Genomic DNA, 23,672 nt, shown 5'->3' with positions numbered 1-23,672 from the left:
GTGCTGGCAGTGGCACCACACCCATCACTGCACAGCCTTCAGCAGCAGCAGCAGCAACAGCAGCCACCCGCCCTCCTGCTCCTCCAGCACCACCAGCAGGAGTGCGGAAACGCACTGCTCCTTCCCCTCTGCAACTCCTGCCGCCGACACTGAGGCCTGTTCTGGCAGCCAGTCCTCAGTGGCCTCCTCTGCTGTCTCCGCTGATTCCCGTGCTAGCAAAAGGCGACGCCAGAGCCTTTTGAGCGAGTCCTTCCAGGGGGTGGTTAGGGCTCTGCCTCCCAGCAGCTGTCGCGTGCGGCAGCTGAACGGCTTGCTGGCACAGGCCATGTGCTCCCAACTCCTGCCGTACATGCTCGTGCAGGAGGGGAGCGACATGCGTGCGCTGCTTGCTTGTGCAGCCCCAGACTGGCAGCTCCCCAGCAGACACTTCTTCGCCCGCCAGGTCATGCCTGCACTGCACCGCTTTGTCATGGCCAATGTGGAGCGAGGGCTGGAGCACGCGGTTGGTGAAAGGGTCCACGTCACCATGGACTCCTGGAGCAGCCGCTTCGGGACAGGCCGCTACCTGTCCTTCACTGTCCACTGGGTCAGCTTGGTGGAAGGGGGTGAGGATGGGAGAGCAGCAGCGGGCACAGCAGCAGCAGCAACACAGTGGGTGGTGCCACCCCGCAGGGTCAGGGAAACTGCAGCAGGTTCCTCCGATACTCTGCCATCCTCCGGCACACCTGGCCAAACCCCCCGCCTCAGCAGCAGCGTGAAGCCACGCCACTGCCAAGCGCTGCTGCAGTTGGTCAGCCTTGGAAAGACCAAACTGACGGCAACCCATGTGTTGGCCAAACTCCAGGAGCAGGAGAGGATTTGGCTGACCCCCAGAGGCCTCAGAGTCGGAAAGGTGGTGGCCGACAATGGGGCCAATCTGGTTGCTGCAATCGACAGGGGAAACCTGACCCACATCCCCTGTCTTGCCCACGTGCTGAACCTGGTGGTGCAGAAGTTCTTGCGCACCTACCAGGGGATGGGCAAACTGCTGGAAACGGCAAGGAATGTTGTGCGTCACTTCCGGCGCTCGCCTGCAGCCTCTGCGAGCCTGGAAGACGTGCAAAAGGAGCTGGAGCTGCCACGCCATCGGCTGATCCTTGACGCTGATCCTGGCGATGTTGGAGCGTCTGGTTGAACAGAAGCACGCTGTCAACCAGTACCTTGCCCTGGCCACTGTGTCCGCCGCTCAGAAAAGGGACAAGACCAGCAACATCCCGTCCATCGTCCCCGATGACGACTGGGGGCACATGCAGCAGGTGTGCTTAGTGCTGGCTCCCTTTCTGCAGGCCACCAACATGGTGAGCAGGGACCATGCTATGGTGTGCGAGTGGGTGCCCCTGGTTTGTCTGCTGAACAGGGCCCTCGATGCTTTGCTGGAACAGGGAGCGGCAGCCTTGGCCCAGCAGGAGCGGCATGCAGCTGCACAGTCCACCTCTGAGGGGGAGGAGGAGGAGGACTTGGTGGAGGTCCCTGACCTTGCTGCTGATGAGGGGGATCAGCACAGTGCAGCTGAGTTGGTGCGGGGGTGGAGAGAGGATGAGGCGGCAGAGGAGGAGGATGAGGACAGCACTGCCGTCAATGTGCCAGCAGACGTGGCCCGCCTCTTCCGAATGGCAGCGCACATGCTGACGTGCCTGCGCAAGGACCCCAGGGTGATCCAGATGAAGCAGAGGGAGGACATCTGGATCAGCATGATGTTGGACCCGCGCCTCAAGGGGAAGTTGAGCCAGTTCCTGCCTCCTGCAGGAGGAGACCCAAATAAGGAGCTTGCAGCAGGCCCTTGTTGAGCGCTTGGAGGAAGCCTTCCCCCAACCTTCCACCCCCACTGTCCAGCCAGCACAGAGGCAGCAGCAGGTGCCTGCATCCAGCAGCAAGCGCCCCACAGACCTGCTGTCTCTCAGCAACGAGCTCTACAGGACTGTAGAGGCTCCAGCAGTGACTAGAGAGGAGGTGCATGCAGCAGCATCCTCCTCCGGTCACAGCCAGCGCCTGACCCGCATGGTGGCTGACTACATGGGGTCCTACAGCGGGCTTGACAGCGATGCCCCTGTTGATCCCATGGAGTATTGGGTCAAGCGCCTGGAGATCTGGAGCGAGCTGGCGCAGTACGCCCTGGAAGTGCTGTCCTGTCCCCTTCCAGCGTGCTGTCCAAGCGCTGCTTCAGTGCAGCTGGTGGCGTGGTCACAGAGAAACGCTCACGTCTGTCTCACAAGTCTGTGGACAGACTGACGTTTCTCAAGATGAACCAGGCGTGGGTGGAAGGCGAGTTCCTGGCCCCTGTTGTCGGCGAGAGGGGGACATGAACTGGCTGCCGGAACCATCGTTAACTTAATATGCCTTACCACCCTTTACCACCTCCTGGCTCCTGCTCACTACTAAGCCAGCCTGGTTCAGTTTGACTATTACGTCGCCTGTAGCCACACATTTTACACCTACAGTGGGCTGCTGTGTACTGTCCTTCTGCTGTCTGTCTGTGTTTCCCACTGCCAGGGTACACAGATTTACCTTCTGCTGCCACTCTGCCACCAGCTATTACGTCCAACAATAGCTATATGTGTAATTTGCTGTAAAAAAAAAAAGGTTTAATTTTTCTGAGGTGCCCGGGTTGAAAACTGTGTTGTCCCAGTTGTGTATTGGACACGATGTGGGCTGCACGACCGCTGTCTGGGACCTCATGCTGTGTATTTACGGCCTGGTGCCACCGCTAGGTACCACAGCCTATTATGTCTCGCTGCCTGCCTCATTGACTGCCTGCTGCCACACAATCATCCTCCTCCTGCTGCTGCTGCTGAATTTACCTCCTGCTGTCTGTGTGTTTCCACTGCCAGGGAGCACATACAATGGCGCTTCCATCATGCGCCACCAGCTATTTATTACGCTCAAAAATAACTGCATTTCTTTAAAAAAACGAAAAAAATATATATACTTTTTAATACTTTGTGATATTATTTTTAGAGGTGTCCGGGTTGAAAACTGTGTTGTCCCAGTTGTGTATTGGACACGATGTGGGCTGCACGACCGCTGTCTGGAACCTCATGCTGTGTATTTATGGGCTGGTGCCACCGCTAGGTACCACAGCCTATTATGTCTCGCTGCCTGCCTCATTGACTGCCTGCTGCCACACAATCATCCTCCTCCTGCTGCTGCTGCTGAATTTACCTCCTGCTGTCTGTGTGTTTCCACTGCCAGGGAGCACATACAATGGCGCTTCCATCATGCGCCACCAGCTATTTATTACGCTCAAAAATAGCTGCATTTCTTTAAAAAAAAATATATTTACTTTTTAATACTTTGTGAAGTAGAAATATATGAAGTAAAAAAAAATATAGAAGAGAAATAAGTGAAGAAGAAGAAGACGATATAGAAGAAGAAGAAGATATAGAAAAAGAAGAAGAAGAAGGAGAAGAAGAAGAAGAAGAAATAGAAAAATAATAATAATAAGAAGATATAGAAAAAGAAGAAGAAGAAATAGAAAAATAATAATAATAAGAAGATATAGAAAAAGAAGATGAAGAAGAAGAAGATGAAGAAGAAGATGAAGAAGAAGAAGAAGAAGAAGAAGAAGATATAGAAGAAGAAGAAGATATAGAAGAAGAAGATATAGAAGAAGAAGATATAGAAGAAGAAGATATAGAAGAAGAAGAAGATATAGAAGAAGAAGGAGAAGAAGAAGAAGAAGAAGAAGGAGATATAGAATAAGAAGGAGAAGAAGAAGAAGATATAGAAGAAGAAGATATAGAAGAAGAAGATATAGAAGAAGAAGAAGAAGATATAGAAGAAGAAGATATAGAAAAAGAAGAAGAAGAAGATATAGAATAAGAAGAAGAAGAAGTATACAGTACTGAACAGAAGTTTGGACACAACTTCTCTTTCCAACTTTTTTTTTTTTTAAAGGAACATCCCCACATAATCATTTGCTGTTGTTACTTGGAAAAAAAGATGTTTCTTGCATCATTCACCCCCAAAACAAGTGTTGGAAGCTATTTAAGGCCAATTCGAATAGTCAGCTTGAATAATGAGCTCGAATACCGACTCGAATAGTGAGCTCGAATTTCGAGGTCGAATCGAATAGTAAAAAATATTCGACTCGAATATTCGACCGAACTCGAATAATTTACTATTCGAATTCGACCTAACTCGAATAATAAAAAGGGGTATCCGAGCATCACTGGCGGCGGGCCCCGCAATCCAGCCGGCGGACTTCCGTGCGTGGGCGTGCGCTGACCGGGGACCTGGCCTCTCTGATGTGCAGAGGCAGAGGGTCATGCGCACGCGCGCGAGGCGGCAGGACATTTATCTTCTTAGAAGATGGGTCAGCTGATCCGGCGATCAGCTGACCTCAGCCAGCCAATCACATGCTGACTTCAGTTCCAGCCCCCTGGGCGGGCTGGTGGAACAGGGCTTCTGCATTTAAGCCCACAGATGTCAATTGCTCACTGTCTGCTGTCGTGAATACATATTGTGTTAGCGCTCAGACCTTAGCTCAGTTTCCCAGGTGTTGTCACCAAGGACGTCACACCTTAGATTAGGATTGTATTGTGTATATTTACCTGTGTTTTGACCTTGGCTTGCCCTGACTTCTCTTTACTCTTATCGCTCTTGTACTTCTGCCTATCTGATTCAAGTTGCCGACCCTGCCTGTTTAAATTACTCTGAATCAGCCTTCTGTTTCTGTACTGTGCCGCCTTCTCTGTTGCCGAACCTTTGCTCGCCTGACCTTTCTCCCTGCAGTGGAACGTCTCCCACTGTAGGGCTATCTCTGAGGCTTGCCTCTCCGAGACGCCTGCCCTAGCAGACTATTACTGCCTGAGGCCGAGATTCCTCTCTTTGCCTGGACTGAGGATTTCACACACGGGCTTCCCATTCAGAGGTAACCACACCTCTGAGGAATCGCCGTGTGGTGGATATTTCCACGCTCCTGTACTATCATTGCTGTTGTTATCGTTTATCTACTGTGTTCGGTGTCTAGAGGTTAGTCGCACTTGTATTATTGGTGATTCTGCAGATCATCAATAATCGGGTGACGTCTGTATTATTGGCGATACTGCAGATCACCAATAATCAGATTCTCTCTGCGTGCTGACACGGATCCCTACAGTTCCAATAGGTAGCACATGGCAATTTTACTGATCCTAACGCCTGGGGAGCACCGCCCGTTATGCTGTACATTACCATAGCAACGCATCAGTTATTCGGTAGCACGCATTTTGCTAATAGAGTAACAGGTGATGCGCCCCTGCTGTTAGGATGGTAAAATTGCTGTGCACTACCTTTTATTTAAATGGTATTTTTGAGCCAACGTCTTTGGAAAAAAAAATGATCAATGCATTACAGTATTTGGAATTGATTATTTTTATCATGTTAATCACTTCTATACATACTGTTTGAAATATAATTTTAAATTGTACTATAGGTTCTATTTAAAGAGACAATGAAGCAAAAAAAAATTATGATACAATGAATTGGTTGCATAGTACGGATAAATACTAGAACATTAGTAGCAAAGAAAATATGCTCATATTTTTATTTTCAGTTATATAGTGTTTTTTATAACATTGCATTATTCTTTAATATTTGCAGTTTACACAACACTCAGCATTCTAAATGTTTTTACAGAGCAGTCTTGTGAACTATTGACCTGTCCTCTGGCAGAGAAAAAGAAATGACAATGACTGAAAGTTGAGATAACAAGCTTCAGAAGACAGATCTCTCTGCGACTTTGAAAATGGTGGAGCTCAATGGCATAGATAACAACTGGAGTTTCTTAACTCTTCCTGTAGTGGAAACAATATTAGACTTATGTCTCTGCTCCTAATGTTTTACTTCTTAGCTGTACTACACATACAAATCATTATACTATAATTTTTTTCACTTCGGTGTCTCTTTAAAGCATAGTCAATTAATGTTGCCATCTTCACAGATTATACAAAATTATGCAGAATTATCATCACTAAACAGGATAATGACATATTACAAAACGATCTAGAAACACGATTGTTCGTTTCCAACACTGAAAACTAGGGTTGGTCGTAGTCAGCTAACTTCGCTACGCTGGAACTACGCGTAGTTTTACGCAATTACGCTTTGCCAAACTACGGCTTCGAAATCAAATATTCGCTTCGTATGCATTTCGTAGACTACGCGTTAAAATACGCAATTACGCGTAGTGCAAAGTGCAGTGTATGCGGATGCTTATGCCCGTATGCAGAAAATTTTACGCATTAATTCCTCTTTAATTGCTTATACCGGGAACTCTTCTATGCGTACATTCCCTTTTCCAATGCGTAAATTTGTAAGCATACAATCGCATGCGGAAAATTAGACGCGAGCAACGCATTCATAGTTCACTACGCAATACACATGTTAACTACGCATAGTGGGCGTAAGCTACGCGTAGCAGTACTTCGCAACGCGTAAATTCGTAAGCGTAGTTTTGAAACTCCACCTACGAACTACGATGCGTAGATGCGAACTACGATGCGTAAATTCGCACTGGCGTAGTTTCTGCTCATCCCTGATGAAAACGATGCTTGCTGATTCGGCCAGATGAATTGGGGAAACTAATGTTCATCGGTGGAGTTCCCCAATCCATTTGGCCATATGTGCCGGTGGGTATTTAGCTTTAGTTCCCATGTCACATTTTTACAGCCTTGGTCCTCTTTAAGAATGTAAATAATGGTGAGGAAAGATTTTACAATGGACAGATGTCTTTTTTTCAACCAAACTATGGGCAAACACTGACTAAATCATTTATACATCAATATTGTAAAACACAAGCAATTTTAATTAGTTAGGTAAAGTTTCTCTTTAAGAATTCCCTTACCTGCAGTAGAATAATTACAGCTTTGCAGGAAGATCAGCATGGCCAAACACAGCAACATCATAGCAGCTTTTCTGTGTAATATCATACATTTACAGATGTGCTTTATGTGCTATCCACTAGCAGATTAGAGCAGGTTGGTCACGTGTTGATTTTTTTTTCCTGACCATGTTGTAGCGACAACTTCATGACATTCTTCACTCCCTCCATCGTAGTATGGCAAATGCCAGCATCTTTAGTGATGCTCTGGAGAACTGGTCAGATTCAGATTTTGCAGTGTTCTTTGGCAGTAAAACAGTTACCTGAAAGAAATGACACTGTTAGTTTCTGTTTTTAGTTGAAATGTGCTACCTAATAGTGACAGGAAGGTATATAGACTTTGTGATGTGGTGTTGGACAGGTCTCTAATACTGTACTATAATTCACTATCTAGAAAGGCTTGTAGCTGCTACACATCATTTAGTCAGAAGGCTGTTAGGCCTCTTTCACACAGGAAGCCAGGAGCATAACTAGAGGGGAGCAACACCTGCGATTGCAGAGGGGCTTAGAGCTGTGGGGTCCAAACTACCAGGGACATTGCTAGCCCAAAAGATCAGTGGTACGTGCCCTGGATCTATTCTGGGGTGCCCCAGATGCCCCCCCAGGCAGAGTCAGCTGTAGTGCCTCAATGGCGGGTATGCTGGGATGCATCAATGGGAGGTATGCTGGGTGCTGTGGTGCCTCTATGTGGGCATACTGGATGCTGTGGTGCCATGCTGGGTGCTGTGTTGCCTTTATGGGAGCATGCAGGGATCTGTAGTTCTTCAATGGGGCATGCTGGGAGTTGTGGTGCCTCAATGGGAGGCCCGTGGGAGCATGGGAGAGGGTCCTCTAGAAGGTCAGGGAATGCTATGGGGGAACTGTCAGATAACCTGGTGGCAGGCCAGCCCACCCAGCAGAAAGCCAGACCAGCCAGCACAGACGCAAGGTAACTCTGCCTTCTTATGTTTAAGGAACACTGCCTATTTATGTGATATGCTTCATTTTTATTTTTATTTTTTTGCATTAATGGAGAGGGGGCTTCATCCAACATTTTTCTGGGCAGGCCTACTTAGACCGCTGTTAAATTCCTGTCAATTTGGCTCCATCCATGACCACACCCACATTCTGGTGCATGGTGACACCCATTTTCCATCTGCAGTGCCCAAAAGTGCTCCGGATCTTTAAGGCTGGTTTCACACCAGGACGTTGCGTTTTAGGGGACGTTAAGGTCGCATAACGTGCCCCTAACGCAACGCCTGGTGGTGTTGGAGCAGGACGCTACCAAGAGCCGCGTTACAAGCAGCTCTTGGTGCGCCTGCTCTGTCGGAGGCACTGCAGAGACCACGTGAGCGGAGCTCTCCGCATCATGTGGTCCCACCAGCCAATCAGCGGCCGCTCCAAGAAGAAAACACTGCAAGTGCAGTGAATATTAAGTAGCCATGTGCCTGGCTACGTAGCGGCCTCTCCCCGCCTCCTCTCTGCCCCCAAAATAAAAAAAACCCACCAGTACTGAGCATGTGCAAACAGTCTAACGCGGCTTCACCGCGTGTAAAGTACTGCATGCAGTACGTTATCAGGACGTGCTGCGTTACACTGTAACGCAACGTGGGCACTGTGAACAGCCCATTGATTTTTCATTGCTGTGCGGTGGGGTGCGTTACAGGCTGCTCTAACGTGCGCCTGTAACGTCCCACTGTGAAACCAGCCTTAGGATCCTAGCAACGCCACTGCCAACTACTAACCTTTCCTTCCTCCAATACAGTGGACTATACTTCAAATCAGGTGTTTTTGTGGCTACACTTGTTATGTGTGTGCAGATCATGATGGCCACACTTGTTGTATGACCCTTGTTAGATGGGCCCCAAGGCCATGAAGGGCACCAAGGGGAGGCAAGGGAAGGGGTGTGAAAATTTGGGGGACCCCATCAAAGTTTCCATGGGGGGCCCCATTTATTGTAGTTACACCACTGGAGGGAGTTGTAGGTAGTGCATTCACAGCTCAGGTATTGTACCTACCAGTCGCTTGCAAACAATCAGCAAAGGTAGCGGGGAAGCGTCTATCCCAAGGAGGCACATCTGAGTATGGCGGCAGCTGCACACAGATATGACATAAAGTTTTTTCTTTTTACTGTCATGTAGTCACACGGTGTGTCAAATGCTGATGTGTCTGGTTACAAATACTGCCATTCAGCTGGATTAAATTGCAGACTGAAGGCTGAACTGTGTGGCAGAGGTCCATATAAAGAGACCTTATAATCATCATGGCACTCCTGGCCATGCTCCTCATATTTTGGACAGCATGTAAAGTATTGAAGCCATCCTGATTGGCACTATAAATAAACATAATGCTTATTGCATTTATATTTATCACAGTGGAGCTTGTGGTCTTATTATCGCCATAATCTCTCTTCTTCAGCTCAAATCGCCAATAAACCTCCTCCACCTGCACCCCCCATGGCACTGGCTATCCAGGCCACACACCACTCCTATTGACCTTTGCTGAACATGATTGAGCCTGATATTTCCCCGGTCACTGCTCATCCCACAATGCACTGCAGGAATTTGCATCGGAGATGCATGACACAGTGTTCTGCACCTATCACAGAAGGGCTGAAAAGAAAAAAGCCTAGTGGTGGCCATGTTGGTGTTGATTTATAAAAATCTTGAGACCAGCTTCAAAGAAATCCTAGCAGGCATTTCTCAAAGGAAAGAGAAAGTCACAAACATATCAGCAAGGAGCGAAGTCTGCAAAACACAGCATACAATTCAAAAGTCCAAGTATGCAGTACAAAGAGATAAGAGATGGCACGAGTGAGTAGGACTAAACATGTAGCAAGCTTTGCTAGCTGCAGACTCACGCAACAGTGGAACTGTATGGAACCGTGTGGTGTGGTTTCACCTCAGTGTTGCAATTGCAGAGTGATCACAAAAATGCTGCATGTAACATTTTTGGAGTGATCCCAGAGCGATTGCATTGAAGAGATGCAAGGGCAAATTGCATTCCTTCACAATTGCTTTGGTTATCACGCACAAACTTGCTGTGAGTTTAGAAGCATGGCTTATAAAAATGCCAACAATTAGAACATTGAAAAGGCAAGGAGGTGATAAGTTAGACTGCATGTTTACATACATTTCACAATTGTCAAAATGGTCATACTTTGCACATCCAAATCCATCTGGCAGGTGTAAGCAACTATGCCATATCTCTGTTGCCCTGACAACCCTTTACCCATTATAACAGTTCTCTATGGTGGTCTACTCTATTACAGAAAAAAGATTCCCCGTACATCCTCTCATGGGGCACAATATCTATGAGGTGACCCTTTAAAGTAGTATGAAAATCAAATTTTCATCTCTGTAACTTTAAACATAGCATAAAGATAATACTGGAAGGGCTCATAACATAAAGTTCTACTTCTCTGAAGCTAATTGATAACATTGCAGTTACTGGGAAAAATTATCAGATTGTCTTGTAGTTAAATATTTGCAGAGCAAACAAAGCAGAGAAGCTTCCCTGTATCCAGAGAGGCAGTTAACTTTCTCTGTGCAACCTAAAAAGCTTCGGAACACTTCGGATAAAGATGGCCATGGAAGGGGTGGAGTTTCAGTGCTGTAATGATCATTGATTTAGGTGAGTTACTGCTGCTGACACCCACTAATCCTTGTAGGAGAGAGAGATCGTGTGGGGGTGTGCATGCACCTGCACTAGCACAAACACTAACTCACTAACCTTTCACCAATCCTTGCTATGACCCAGCATGACTCAGATGATGGACAGACTATTGTTGGTGCACCAAACACATATTGAGAAATGCATCATTTTGGTACTATATACTTTAATAAAATTAATAAATATATGTTTAGAATATACTGTAGAACGGTTGGCCTTTCTGTAATAATAGTGGACCATAAAACAGCAAACCATAAAGTATGAGGGACTCAACAGTGCGTGGCTGAAAATTAATTGATGCTGGTAGCAGTGTTTAGTGTATTTTACTTTAGTCCTGGAGACCAGTTCAAATCTTTGCAGGGGTACTATCTGCATGGAGTTTGTTTGTATGTACTCCAAACTGGGTTTATCCCCACATCCCAAAAACATACTGGCATTCTTTCCCCCAACACTGACCTTAGACTATGTTAAGGGACATTAGTGACTATGGTAGAGGTAAGATTGTGAGCAGCTCCTCTGATTGGCAATTAGCTTTGTACAATGCAGCAAAAATTGTTAGTGCATTTTAAATGTATAATAATAATTTTGCAGATAAGTTTAGTGCAGACACTGATATATGTATATGATTGCTATGAATCACTTAGGGCTCTCACTTGTGAACAGTTGAACTTTAGGGATTCCATCCCTGCGGTTGAAGATTGCTGCATGCAATGTTTCAGGGGTGATGTGTCACTTCAGCTGCTGCAGCAAGCTCTGTATGCTTGGTGATGCTGTACGAGTATTGCATGACTCTGATGACCAACCACACAAAAACCAAGAGTTACAGTGGGTTGCAAAAGTATTCGGCCACCTTGAAGTTTTCCACATTTTGTCACATTACTGCCACAAACATGCATCAATTTTATTGGAATTCCACGTGAAAGACCAATACAAAGTGGTGTACATGTGAGAAGTGGATCGAAAATCATATATCATTCCAAACATTTTTTACAAATAAATAACTGCAAAGTGGGGTGTGCGTAATTATTCGGCCCCCTGAGTCAATACTTTGTAGAACCACCTTTTGCTACAATTACAGCTGCCAGTCTTTTAGGGCAGTGTTTCTCAACATTTTATTGATATGTACCCCTTTTAAAATTCTGTACTCACCAAGTACCCCCTAGCATAATACACATTATCACAAGTACCCCTGACAAATATATATTTAAATTGTAGTACATGATAATTGGTTCTAAACAATGTCCAAGCATTCACTATTGCTTTTAATTAGATAAAACACTAATTTGGTATTGTTTAAATAAGATTTATCATTTTCTAAAACTCTAAATTTCTTATTCTTGGTTAACTATATCAAGCCTGAGTACCCCCTGGAACCATCAGAAGTACCCCCTGGGGTACACGTACCACACGTTGAGAAACTAGGTTTTAGGGTATGTCTCTACCAGCTTTACACATCTAGAGACTGAAATCCTTGCCCATTCTTCTATGCAAAACAGCTCCAGCTCAGTCAGATTAGATGGACAGCGTTTGTGAACAGCAGTTTTCAGATCTTGCCACAGATTCTCGATTGGATTTAGATCTGGACTTTGACTGGGCCATTCTAACACATAGATATGTTTTGTTTTAAACCATTCCATTGTTGCCCTGGCTTTATGTTTAGGGTCATTGTCCTGCTGGAAGGTGAACCCCTGCCCCAGTCAAGTCTTTTGCAGTCTCCAAAAGGTTTTCTTCCAAGTTTGTCCTGTATTTAGCTCCATCCATCTTCCCATCAACTCTAACCAGCTCCCCTGTCCCTGCTGAAGAGATGCACCCCCCGAGCATGATGCTGACACCACCATATTTGACAGTGGGGATGGTGTGTTCAGAGTGATGTGCAGTGTTAGTTTTCTGCCACACATAGCGTTTTGCATTCTGGCCAAAAAGTTCCATTTTGGTCTCATCTGGCCAGAGCACTTTCTTCCACATGGTTGCTGTGTCCCCCACATGGCTTGAGGCAAACTGCAAACGGGACTTCTTATGCTTTCTGTTAACAATGCCTTTCTTCTTGCCACTCTTCCATAAAGGCCAACTTTGTACAGTGCATGCCTAATAGTTGTCCTATGGACAGATTCCCCCACCTGAACTGTAGATCTCTGCAGCTCGCCAGAGTCACCATGGGCCTCTTGACTGCATTTCTGATCAGCGCTCTCCTTGTTCGGCCTGTGAGATTAGGTAGACTGCTTTGTCTTGGTAGGTTTACAGTTGTGCCATATTCCTTCCATTTCTGAATGATCGCTTGAACAGTGCTCCTTGCGATGTTCAAGGCTTTGGAAATCTTTTTGTAGCCTAAGCCTGCTTTAAATTTCTTAAAGAGAACCAGAGATGAAGCAACCTCATGTATTTTACTTTATAAATCAGTGGGAACATGACAGTAAACACCTAATCTGCTCTTTGTTACATTGTTCTCTGTTTAATTTGCCTGTTATCACCTCTAAGATAAGAATCCCGACTAAGCAGTCGGTCTGGCTTTGCTACAGAATAATTATAGCTGAGACTGTGTTCTTTGCTGTCTTCAAGTCCAAGCCTGCCCCCTGCTGGCTTTGCTCAGGAATCATTATAGCTGAGTCATTATAGCAAAGCCAGAATCAATGCTCAGTCCGGGATTCTTATCTCAGCTAGATAACAGACACTTTTAGCGGTGAGGATGGAACAGAGAGCATGGTAAATGTTTTCTCTAATGTTCCCACTGATTTCTATGGTAAAATACACAAGGGTGCTTCGTCTCTGGTTCACTTTAATAACTTTATCCCTGACCTGTCTTGTGTGTTCTTTGGACTTCACGGTGTTGTTGCTCCCAATATTCTTAGACAACCTCTGAGGCCCTCACAGAGCAGCTGTATTTGTACTGACATAAGATTACACACAGGTGCACTCTATTTAGTCATTAGCACTCATCAGGCAATGTCTATAGGCAACTGACTGCACTCAGATCAAAGGGGGGCGAATAATTATGCACACACCACTTCGCAGTTATTTATTTGTAAAAAATGTTTGGAATCATGTATGATTTTCGTTCCACTTCTCATGTGTACACCACTTTGTATTGGTCTTTCATGTGGAATTCCAATAAAATTGATTCATGTTTGTGGCAGTAATATGACAAAATGTGGAAAACTTCAAGGGAGCCGAATACTTTTGCAACCCACTGTAAGTTATAGCAGTTAACAAGTGGTAAAGAGGATGTGAAATAACTATACCTATCTAATTTTAGAATTTGTCTAGAAAAACCTAAAGCTACATACAGATGCGGGATATTTGCGATTAGCAATGATTGTAGAATTGTAAAGAAAAAAAGCACAGGGAGATCTGGGAGTCCGATCTGGTGCAATATCGTTAGATCACCAGGATAGTCTTAAGGGCATACTCACAAAGGTGGGTTGCTGTTTGAGGCAACCACTCGTTTGCGCCTGTGAGGAATTACGTTCCTACTCGGCCTTGGGTCATCGTGGTCGCTGCTCCAACAAAAGGGATGTTTGTGGTCTAGGAAAAAAAAACCTTAGGCTAGGGCCACACTAGCTCCGGGTGCGGGACGCATCCGCGGTCCGGGCTCCGATTTTCAAAACCCGGAACGCAAACGGATCCGTGCTGCCTTTTTTGCAGCACACGTTTTGGATCCGCTTGCGTGTTTTTTGTTTTTTTTTTTGCTAGAGGGGGTAGCAGCCAGGACGGGGGGCTGCGGGCAAAGCGGCGGCCAGGGGGGTCACATCCCCCCCCCCTTGCTCACCTGGGTGCCCCCCGTCCCCGCTCCCCCTCCAGCTCGCATATAATGTAATAATTTGTACCTAAGGAAGTTCGGCGAGCCGGGCACTTCCGCCCACACCGCTCGCCGTCACTTCCTGCAATGTCGCCCTCTGTATTTCAGTGGGCGGCATCGCAGGAAGTGACGGCGAGCGGTGTGGGCGGAAGTGCCCGGCTCGCCGAACTTCCTTAGGTACAAATTATTACATTATATGCGAGCTGGAGGGGGAGCGGGGACGGGGGGCACCCAGGTGAGCAAGGGGGGGGGATGTGACCCCCCCTGGCCGCCGCTTTGCCCGCAGCCCCCTGTCCTGGCTGCTACCCCCTCCAGCATGGCGGCCCCCTCCTTCACCATGGGACACTGGAAACTGATCCGTTTCCAGTGTCCCAAAATGTCAGTGAAGAGGGAGGCCCGTTTCCCCATTGATTTTCACTACCCGTACGTGTATACGGGTCCGTGAAAAATGCTGCAAGTCCGGACTCAGCGTTCCGGGTTTAAAAACGTATTCCGCGGATCGCACGCGGATACGTTTTTAACTTGAGTGTGTACTGTTCCTATTTTTAACATTGGTATCCGTGGCTACGTTTTTCGTCCGGGACAAAAAACGTAGCTACGGATACGTTTTTAAATCAAGTGTGAACTAGCCCTTAGACTAATTCCACCCTACACTAGGGGTGTAAACTGGGTACTACAGGGAACTGGAGGCGCCCGAAACATTAACATTTGAAACACAGCATGGATATTAATTGGAGGTAATCCTAAAGAAATATCCAACGCATATATAAATACGTAGTAAATAGTGTGCCCTCTATGGTGCGCACAATATATGCAATGGATAGGACAAAGCTTATATGTACAAATAAGAGGATAATATTAGTGTGTGTATCATATATTTTTATTTATATGGTTTTACCTACTGTTTATTTATATAGCATCATTTATTTTATTTTATATTAGCAATGATTGTTCATGACTGTACTGTGCAAAAATCCCGCAACAGTGCAACTGTCCTATCGCTTAGTGGCCCATCCAAATGGATTGCTAAACAAGTGATGAATAGGTATGAGTATTAATACAAATCAAAAGCTGTTCCAAATGATTTGGAACAGAACTTGAGTTCCAAGCATAGTGGACCTTACTCACCCTTGATGCTGCCTCTGTGCGCTGCCCTTCTGTATTGATTGGGGAAATATTTCCGTGGTCAGTGCACAGGACATGCGCTGACACTACGGAAATCCTCCACAAGCGTGTAAATGGAGAGAACCCAGCTATGGTGCTATGCACCTGTAGAGGGAGATTCCCACCGGCAGATGGAGCTTGTGGAGTGCAGACGAACACAGCCTCTGCACTGCCACAGACGTCAGATGGGAATTGTACGAGTTGAAGCAATGCAGGGCAAGATCGCCCTTAAAGAGAGAGAGAACACAGAGACAGAGTGTATGTGTGTCCACCAATCGAGTCGCCACCCAGTGACGGTGAAAACACAACAACGGAAATGAAATGGGAACGCAATCGCCATACTGGCGATTGCCAATAGTGACACAAGACCGAACTAGACAGAGCACCAGTATAAAGAAAGAGCACAGAGACAGAATGAATGTGTGTCCACCAATCTAGTCGCCACCCAGCAACGGTGAACACACATCAGCAGAAACAAAGTATGAATGCAATCGCCAGACTGGCGATTGCCAACAGACACAAGACTAAGCAGGACAGAACACGAGAGTAGCAAAAGGCACAGCAAGCAAGAACAATCAGAACATCAAGGAAAATAACAAACGCTAGCTAAACGCGAACACCGCACTCATTCGCAACAGCGAACGCGTTTACAACACGATCACCGCGCGTTAGGCGCCCAGTGATAAGCGTGTCACCTTAACTAACCAATGAAACACAAACACGAAATAGAGAATGCGAACGCTTGCTAAACGGTTACCTCACCGAGACTACAGCAAGCGTTCGTACCAGACAAGACAGACAAATGGGGCTACCAGTAGCAACCGCTGCTCTGGCTTGCACCCCTAAGGCAGGATACAGAAGGAAACGCCGCTGCTACCGCTTGAGCGGATGCGATCCAAACAGACAAACAGATGGGGCTACCAGTAGCAACCGCTGCTCTGGTTAGCACCCCTAAGGTAGAATACAGAAGGAAGCACTGCCACTACCACTAGGGCGAATGCAATCCAGACAGATGGAGCAGCCAGTAGCAACTGCAGCTCTGGCCTACACTCCCATACAGACGGAACGATTTCCTGTCGACCGCCGCTGGCGACAAGACAATCGGGACAGAGAGACAGAACAAGGCAATACAGATAATACAACCTGACTGCACTAGAAGGGATGCCTAGTGCAGTCCCCGGGAATTACTCTAAGATAATCTTTAGCAAACAAGCAAGGCTGATTCTCCAGGAGAGTTTAGCAGGACCAAACCATCATGACCAGCAAAGGACTTTGGTTAGAACATGGTATTTATACTGCAAGCCCTCAAAGGAGGCAGCTAGGCAATTTGCATGACAAGTGTATGCAAATTCCTCAGCAGAGCAACTCTGAAATTTGCAAAGCGAAGACAGGTCTCTTTTCCAGAGACCTGCAGCATTCAGACCTAAAGAATGGACAAACAGCTGTCTGCCCGTGCAGACAGCTGAGCAGATCCTTACACCTTCATTGTGTGTTCCAGCTCTCCAGCTACTTCCTCTTTTCAGCTGTAAAGTAGGAAGTATTGGGTAGCAGCAAGTGATGAACGTAATCTGTAATTATGATTATTCAAAATTTTGCATAAATATTTTGCAATTACAGTGACATGTAATTACAATTTTGAAATTTGATTTTGTGTAATCCATTAGTTATTTTGCCTAATCATGTGTAATTTTGCACTGTCTTTAGCGGTTAATAGCAAAGCCCTCATACATGCTGTTGTCACCAAAATTTCTACGTATGTTAAGGGAAATAGTGAGAAGTAAAAAAAAGAAAGAGACATCTTTCAAAAAGACCATGTAGAAAATCGATTTTAAAAATTCAAAGAAAAATGATATTTAACCACTTTCACCTGCATGCATCCGAGCAATTTTCACCTCCCATTCATTTGTCAATAACTTTATCACTGCTTATCACAATGAAATGATCTATATCTTGTTTTTTCTGCCACCAGTTAGGCTTTGTTTGGGTGGTACATTTTGCTAAGAATTATTTTTTTCTAAATAACGGTAACATTAAGAAAAAAAAATGTAAAAAACAATTTCTCAGTTTTCAGCCATTATAGCTTTACAATAATACATGCTACCATAATTAAACCCCACATATTTTATTTGCCCATTTGTCCTGGTTATTACACCATTTAAATTATGTCCCTATAACAAATTATGGCGCCAATATTTTATTTGGGAATAAAGGTGCATTTTTTCAGTTTTGCGTCCATCACTATTTACAAGCTTATAATTTAAAAAATAATAGTAATATACCCTTGAGATGCATATTAAAAAAGTTAAGACCTTTAGGTAACTATTTATGTTTTTTTCTTTTATTGTAATTTTTTTTTTAATTACAAATTTTATTTGGGTATTTTTTGGAGTGTGGGAGGTACACAGTTAATGTTAAATGTAACGGATTGTGTGTATTAAAAAAAAAAAATGTATGTAGATGTAGTTTTACTATTTGGCCACAAGATTTTTTTCCCCGTCCTGTAAGCAAGCGTCCAGGAAGTGAGGGGTGGATGTGAAACTTTTTTCTTTAGAAAAATTGCGGCTTCTCATAGAAGCCGTCGGTCTTTCTAAGGGGGACTTAGATCAATGAATAGGAACTGCGTTCCCATTCATTGATCTCTGGACTAACAGGCTGTGACACGGGAGCATGCGCGATCAGCCGCGGGAGCGCACAGCAGCGCGCCCGCAGCCTTTTGGATGTAGCAGATACGACCAAAAGTTTTAAATGGTTAAACTTGGTAAAATGATATTGCTGCTGTGGTACACTTGTGCAGTTTAAAAAAATTGCAACTGCGCACGCTCAGTAAAGGGAGTGCGATCAAGGAAGCATATGGCGGGTCTGCGCATTCACAGTAGCCCAGGACTGACTGACAACTACAGGGGATTGGAAGAAGCACCAGGTAAGTTATACTGGGGACCTTAGGGTCCTTTTACAATTATTCAGTTGCTCTCAGTTACCACAGCAAAATGTCATTCGACCAAGTTAAAAAAAACATTTTTCCTTTGAATTTTTTAAAAATGGATTTTCTCAAAAACAACCTAGTCTTTATGAAAAAAAAATTTTTTTTGCCTTGTTTCCACTATTGGTGATGATAGCAGGTATGGGGGCTTTGCCATTAACTGCTAAACATGACATTACATGTAATTGCAAAATTACGGATCCTGATTTCAGTTACAGCAAAATGAATTATGTTGTGTAATTACGTGGAATTACGACAACGCAAAATTCATGCTCATCACTATTTAGAACTGGAATGCACAGTGAAGGGCAGTGTCCATGGTGAGTTATCCCCCCTGCTGGAGCTGGAGTTCCAAATCACCAGGAACAGCATATGAAAACTGTGATGATTCTGACATTAAGAAGGTGTTTGGACATGATAAACAACGGTTATGTGCAAATAAGCTTATCCAGACCTACCTATCTCCACTGGAGTACATTGCAGCATAACAATTATAACACTAGAATAACAATAAAAAAGTACTTACATTTTGTTCAGACGCCCTGTGAGTATATATATATATATATATATATATATATATATATACATATATATATATATATATATATATATATATATATATACACACTGTATATATGGAAAACTATATGTACATACCAAGCACCTTCATCTGATGTTCAGCTGTGACTGTAGTTTACTGAAGCACAATCATAAAAAACGCCTTAACTGATAACAGACTAAGGTCTAAGTTCAGGTTTAGCAGATAATACAAATGAAAGTAACCATAATAAAAGGACATATTATAATATCAATTGCTCAAATAAAAACACAGCACAGAAGAAAAGCATAATGGAGAATCTAGAAAATCCCCTGTAAATTTTTAACTGAATAAGTTAAAATATTAACACTTCTCTACCTATAAGGCAAAAGCATTTTTTAAATTATGGATAATTATAATAATATCCACACATACCAGACACTTTCCACTCTACCAGGATGCCATATTCTAACTAGCTTTACATTAGCTTTACGTTAACATCTATAAAGCTTTGTATAATACAGTACTGTATCATTTTATGACCTGCTGTCTTTCATACAAAATAAACCTATCATAAATCTACATGAAATTTGAGAGCGTGATAAAAAGATAACTTCGGCTCAATGCAAACAGCATTACAGAATGATTAGTAATGAGTTGGTTGCAGACTTGTGTTGATACCCAGTTTGAGAAGAAATTATAGATTAGTGTTTGAAAGAGTTTTAGAGGGCAGAACTTTAGTGAGATTATAACTGGTATCTGTGCCCCCACATGAAGGTACTCCACACACACACACACACACGCACACGTACACACACACACACACACACACACACACACACACACACACACACACACACATACACACACACACACACATACACACACACACACACACACAGCGCTCTGGTGTCACCAAACCAAGACGTGAATGTCAGTTTAAACTTTATATTTCCCAACACTAAAAAAAATCTGTGTATTTCTGTCAATGTAACTGTTAAAGAAATGTTCATATACTTGTATTACTAACACTTGTCACTGAAACTGGAAATGAGAAAAAATGTCTCCACAACAGAAACCCCCAGTATCCACCTTCAACTCACAAAATTTTATTAAAAACTGTGGGTGAAGTTCATCTTTAAACTAATTCTCCATCCAAATTTAAAGTGGATCTGAGATGAACTTTACTCATTGCATCATTGTGTTCCTTTCCTATTGTTTATAGGGCATTCCTCAAGCCAAATACTTTTAAGTTTTTGTTTTAATACTCTAATTCCCTATAAACTACACATGCCACGCCCACAGGTTTCAGAGTGCCAAGGCACTTTCAGACAGTAGCAAGGGCTCATGGGAGCTCAGTCTGGGCAGGAGGAGGGGGAGGTATTACTAGCCAGAAATTTCAGAGGCAGAGGGGAGGAGGGAGGAGGAGGGGGGATTAGTTTTTTTGCTCAAGATGCAGATAAGCCTGCCTCTGTGTAATGTTTACAAACAACATGGCTGCTGTCATTGTATCACAGGAATAATCAATCATAGATTTGCTGTGTAAACTATCTAAACTTTAGGTAACATATATAGACAAGTTACTTGTTATAGTTAGTGTAACGATCTGCTAGTGTGTATGGGCACAAGCAGACAGACAATAAATAGACTTTCCCTGAAAGGGTAAAGTCTTACATACAGAGACAGTAGAAGGCAGTACAAACATATATATATAGAATAGTCAGGCAAATAGAGTCGGCAACAGATCAGATTGGTCAGGTACAAAATCGGCAGGCAATAACAAAGTGAGTAATCAGGCCGAGGTCGGCAACTGGTTAGATAGGCAGAGGTACAGAATCGGCAGGCTAAATCTAAGTGAGTAAACAGGCAGAGGTCGGCAACAGATCAGATTGGCAAGGTACAAAATCAGCAGGCAGAGAGTAGTCAGAAAAACAGGCAGAAGTCAATACACAGGTAAAACAATATATAATAGCTGAGCTAGTATGGCATCCCCGGGGTCCTGCCGGTTCAAGCCACACACGGAACTGACTAAGGTCTGAAGCCTTCACTGTGAAGTTTTAGCTAGAGCAGAAAGAGAGCAAGTGTCAGAACAGAGTTTAAATAGCCCGGGTAAGCAGGAGAACATACCTCCCAGCCGCTTGGCCAATCAGGAACCGGAGGTGGAGTCCTGCGTGTCAGCTGATAGCTGACACGCTTCCTTAGGGCATAAGAGGAGCGACATTGCCAGCTCATGCGTCCACCCTCATTTACAGTCTGAGTAACATGCGGCCGGATCTCCGCAGGAACGTTGCTGACACTATCCCTGCCACTGCGGGCAGCCGCACCGGAAATCCCAGATGCGCTGCCAGTGGTGGCAGCCGCAACTGAGTTGGTAAGCACAGGATTTCTGACAGTTAGTTTTTCATCTCGGATCCGCTTTAACTACAAAAGATATATTTTCTGTACAAATATTTTTTTTTAATAAAATGATAAATTCATTCTAGCTGTGATAATTAGAGATGGTCCGAATGGTTCGCCGGCGGACAGTTCCCAGTGGATATCAGCTGTTCGCGCCTGTGACGGGTGGCGAGCACATGGCGTGTTTGACCCACCCCCTATTCATCATTATTGAGCTAAACTTTGACTCCTTACCTCACAGTCAGCAGGCACATGGCAGCCAATCAGCCTGCACTCCCTCACGGACCCCCCGCCCCCCATTAAAAACGCAGTTGCGCCGACCATGTTTCATTCTGTTTCCAGCTTCTGTAGTGAGAGGAAGGGAGAGATTGCATTGCTGAGATAGGGAAAGTTAGCTAGGCCTGTTTTGTTGTTCCTCGCTGACTGACTTGCTGACTGTGAAAGCACCCCAAATAGTCCTTTTGAGGTCTGCCAGTGCCTACTACATCGTTCTGCTGGTTTTTTTTGTTTTTTTTGTGTGACAATCCACAGCCCACTGGCACCCATCCAGAGCTGTGCGCAGTATTACTGCTTACTGCTATTGTTGGCCCATTCAGTTGCAGGCACAGTAGCACTCCAGTGCATTAGTTTAGACCAGGGGTCTCAAACTCGCAGGCCCGCGGGCCATTTGCGGCCCTCGGTACAATATTTTGTGGCCCGCGCTGGCAAAAGCAAAAGAGACACAGAAGCGAACTATTTTACCTTATAGTTCGCTTCAGTGCTCCCAAGTAATCCGCCGCATCCCCGCCGCTAAACGAGGGCTGCAGAGCCCCCAAATCCCCCGGCAAACATCCATGACTGCGCTGAGGGGCAGAGTTTCCAGCTGCAGCTCTGCCCCTCCTGACATCAATTGCCGCGCGGATCGCCACCTCTCCCTGCCCCTCTCTGTGAAGGAAGAGTGAGAGGGACGGGCAGAGGCGGCGATGCACCGCGATTGATATCAGGAGGGGCAGAGCTGAAGCTGAAAGCTCTGCCCCTTCCAGGAAATGCTGGCGGATTGCCCCCCGGGCGATTTGGCGGCTCTGCAGGCCTTGTTTTGCAGCGGGGACATGGCGGATTACTTGTAATGGGAGCACTGAAGCGAACTATAAGGTAGGACACTTCATGTTCAGAAGAAATAATTAAAACTGTTAATAATGACATTTGAGGACTTTTTGGTGAAATCCCTTATGCGGCCCAGCTTCATCCTGACTTTGCCTCCTGCGGCCCCCAGGTAAATTGAGTTTGAGACCCCTGGTTTAGACTGTATTCTGATAGTACTATTGCATTTCTCTGTGTGCGACACTACACAGCCCACTCATACCTACACCTGTGCACAGTACTACTGCTATTGTTGGCCCATTCAGTTGCAGGCACAGTAGCATTCCAGTGAATTAGTTTTGACTGTATCCTGATAGTACTTTTGCATTCTCTGTGTGTGACACTACACAGCCCACTGATACTCACAGCTGTGCACAGTGCTACTGCTATTGTTGGCCCATTCAGTTGCAGGCACAGTAGCACTCCAGTGCATTAGTTTAGACTGTATTCTGATAGTACTATTGCATTTCTCTATGTGTGACACTACACAACCCACTGACACTCAGAGCTGTGTACACTACTGCAATTGTTGCCACATTAAGTTGCAGGCACAGTACCACTCCAGTGTATTATTTTTCACTTGTTGCAGGCACAGTACCCTAAATAATAAAAATGACAGGCAGAGGCAGGCCACCCTACAGGGGTCCTTGAGGTCATGCTGCTGTGATTTCCTGCGGCCCTGGAAGAATGCCCAGTATTCAAAGGGCACGTACCATCAACACACAAAATTCAGAGGACGTAGTTGACTTGCTTACACAGCACACCTTATCTTCTACAGCTTCTGCCTGAAACCTTGACGCACCATGCTCCTCCTTCTCTGATTCGGGCACCCCACAACACCTTATTACCACTCGCTCAGCAGCCACTACCACCAATAGCACCACAGCTACTCCACTTGACCTATGTCAGAGGAGTTATTCACACATTCATGTGATGAATTTAGTGATGCACCAATATTGGCAGAGGATGAAGGCGATAAGGATGTTACACCACCTGATATGTTTCAGTTCGGCGTCAGTACACACATGGACGTAAGGTGTGAGGGTGATGATGATGATGATGTAGTACACGTTGTTGGTGCCTTTTTGGAGGTGTCTGATACAATTGAAGCAGTTGATGATGATGACGATGT

The 23,672-nt window shown here is 45.1% G+C and overlaps 1 protein-coding gene across 4 annotated transcripts in view; it reads right to left on the bottom strand.

The window, feature by feature from the left end:
* LOC137532676 (butyrophilin subfamily 1 member A1-like) overlaps positions 1-23,672 on the bottom strand; it is a 92,601-nt gene that overhangs the window by 46,686 nt on the left and 22,243 nt on the right. For 3 of the 4 annotated variants that reach the window (XM_068253478.1, XM_068253480.1, XM_068253477.1), the window contains exon 2: positions 6,863-7,161. In XM_068253478.1, coding sequence (XP_068109579.1) covers positions 6,863-6,947 — 85 coding nt within the window. In that variant the 5' untranslated portion in view covers positions 6,948-7,161. Of the gene's footprint in view, positions 1-6,862; positions 7,162-8,895; positions 8,951-23,672 lie in introns of those variants that run through there. The other variant, XM_068253479.1, reaches the window with a different exon arrangement.

Source organism: Hyperolius riggenbachi, chromosome 9 (genome assembly GCF_040937935.1).
Source record: "Hyperolius riggenbachi isolate aHypRig1 chromosome 9, aHypRig1.pri, whole genome shotgun sequence".
In the NCBI taxonomy this organism is placed as follows: domain Eukaryota; kingdom Metazoa; phylum Chordata; class Amphibia; order Anura; family Hyperoliidae; genus Hyperolius; species Hyperolius riggenbachi.
The sequence above is the reverse complement of the archived record's forward strand: the minus strand, read 5'-3'. Positions and strand labels throughout refer to the sequence as shown.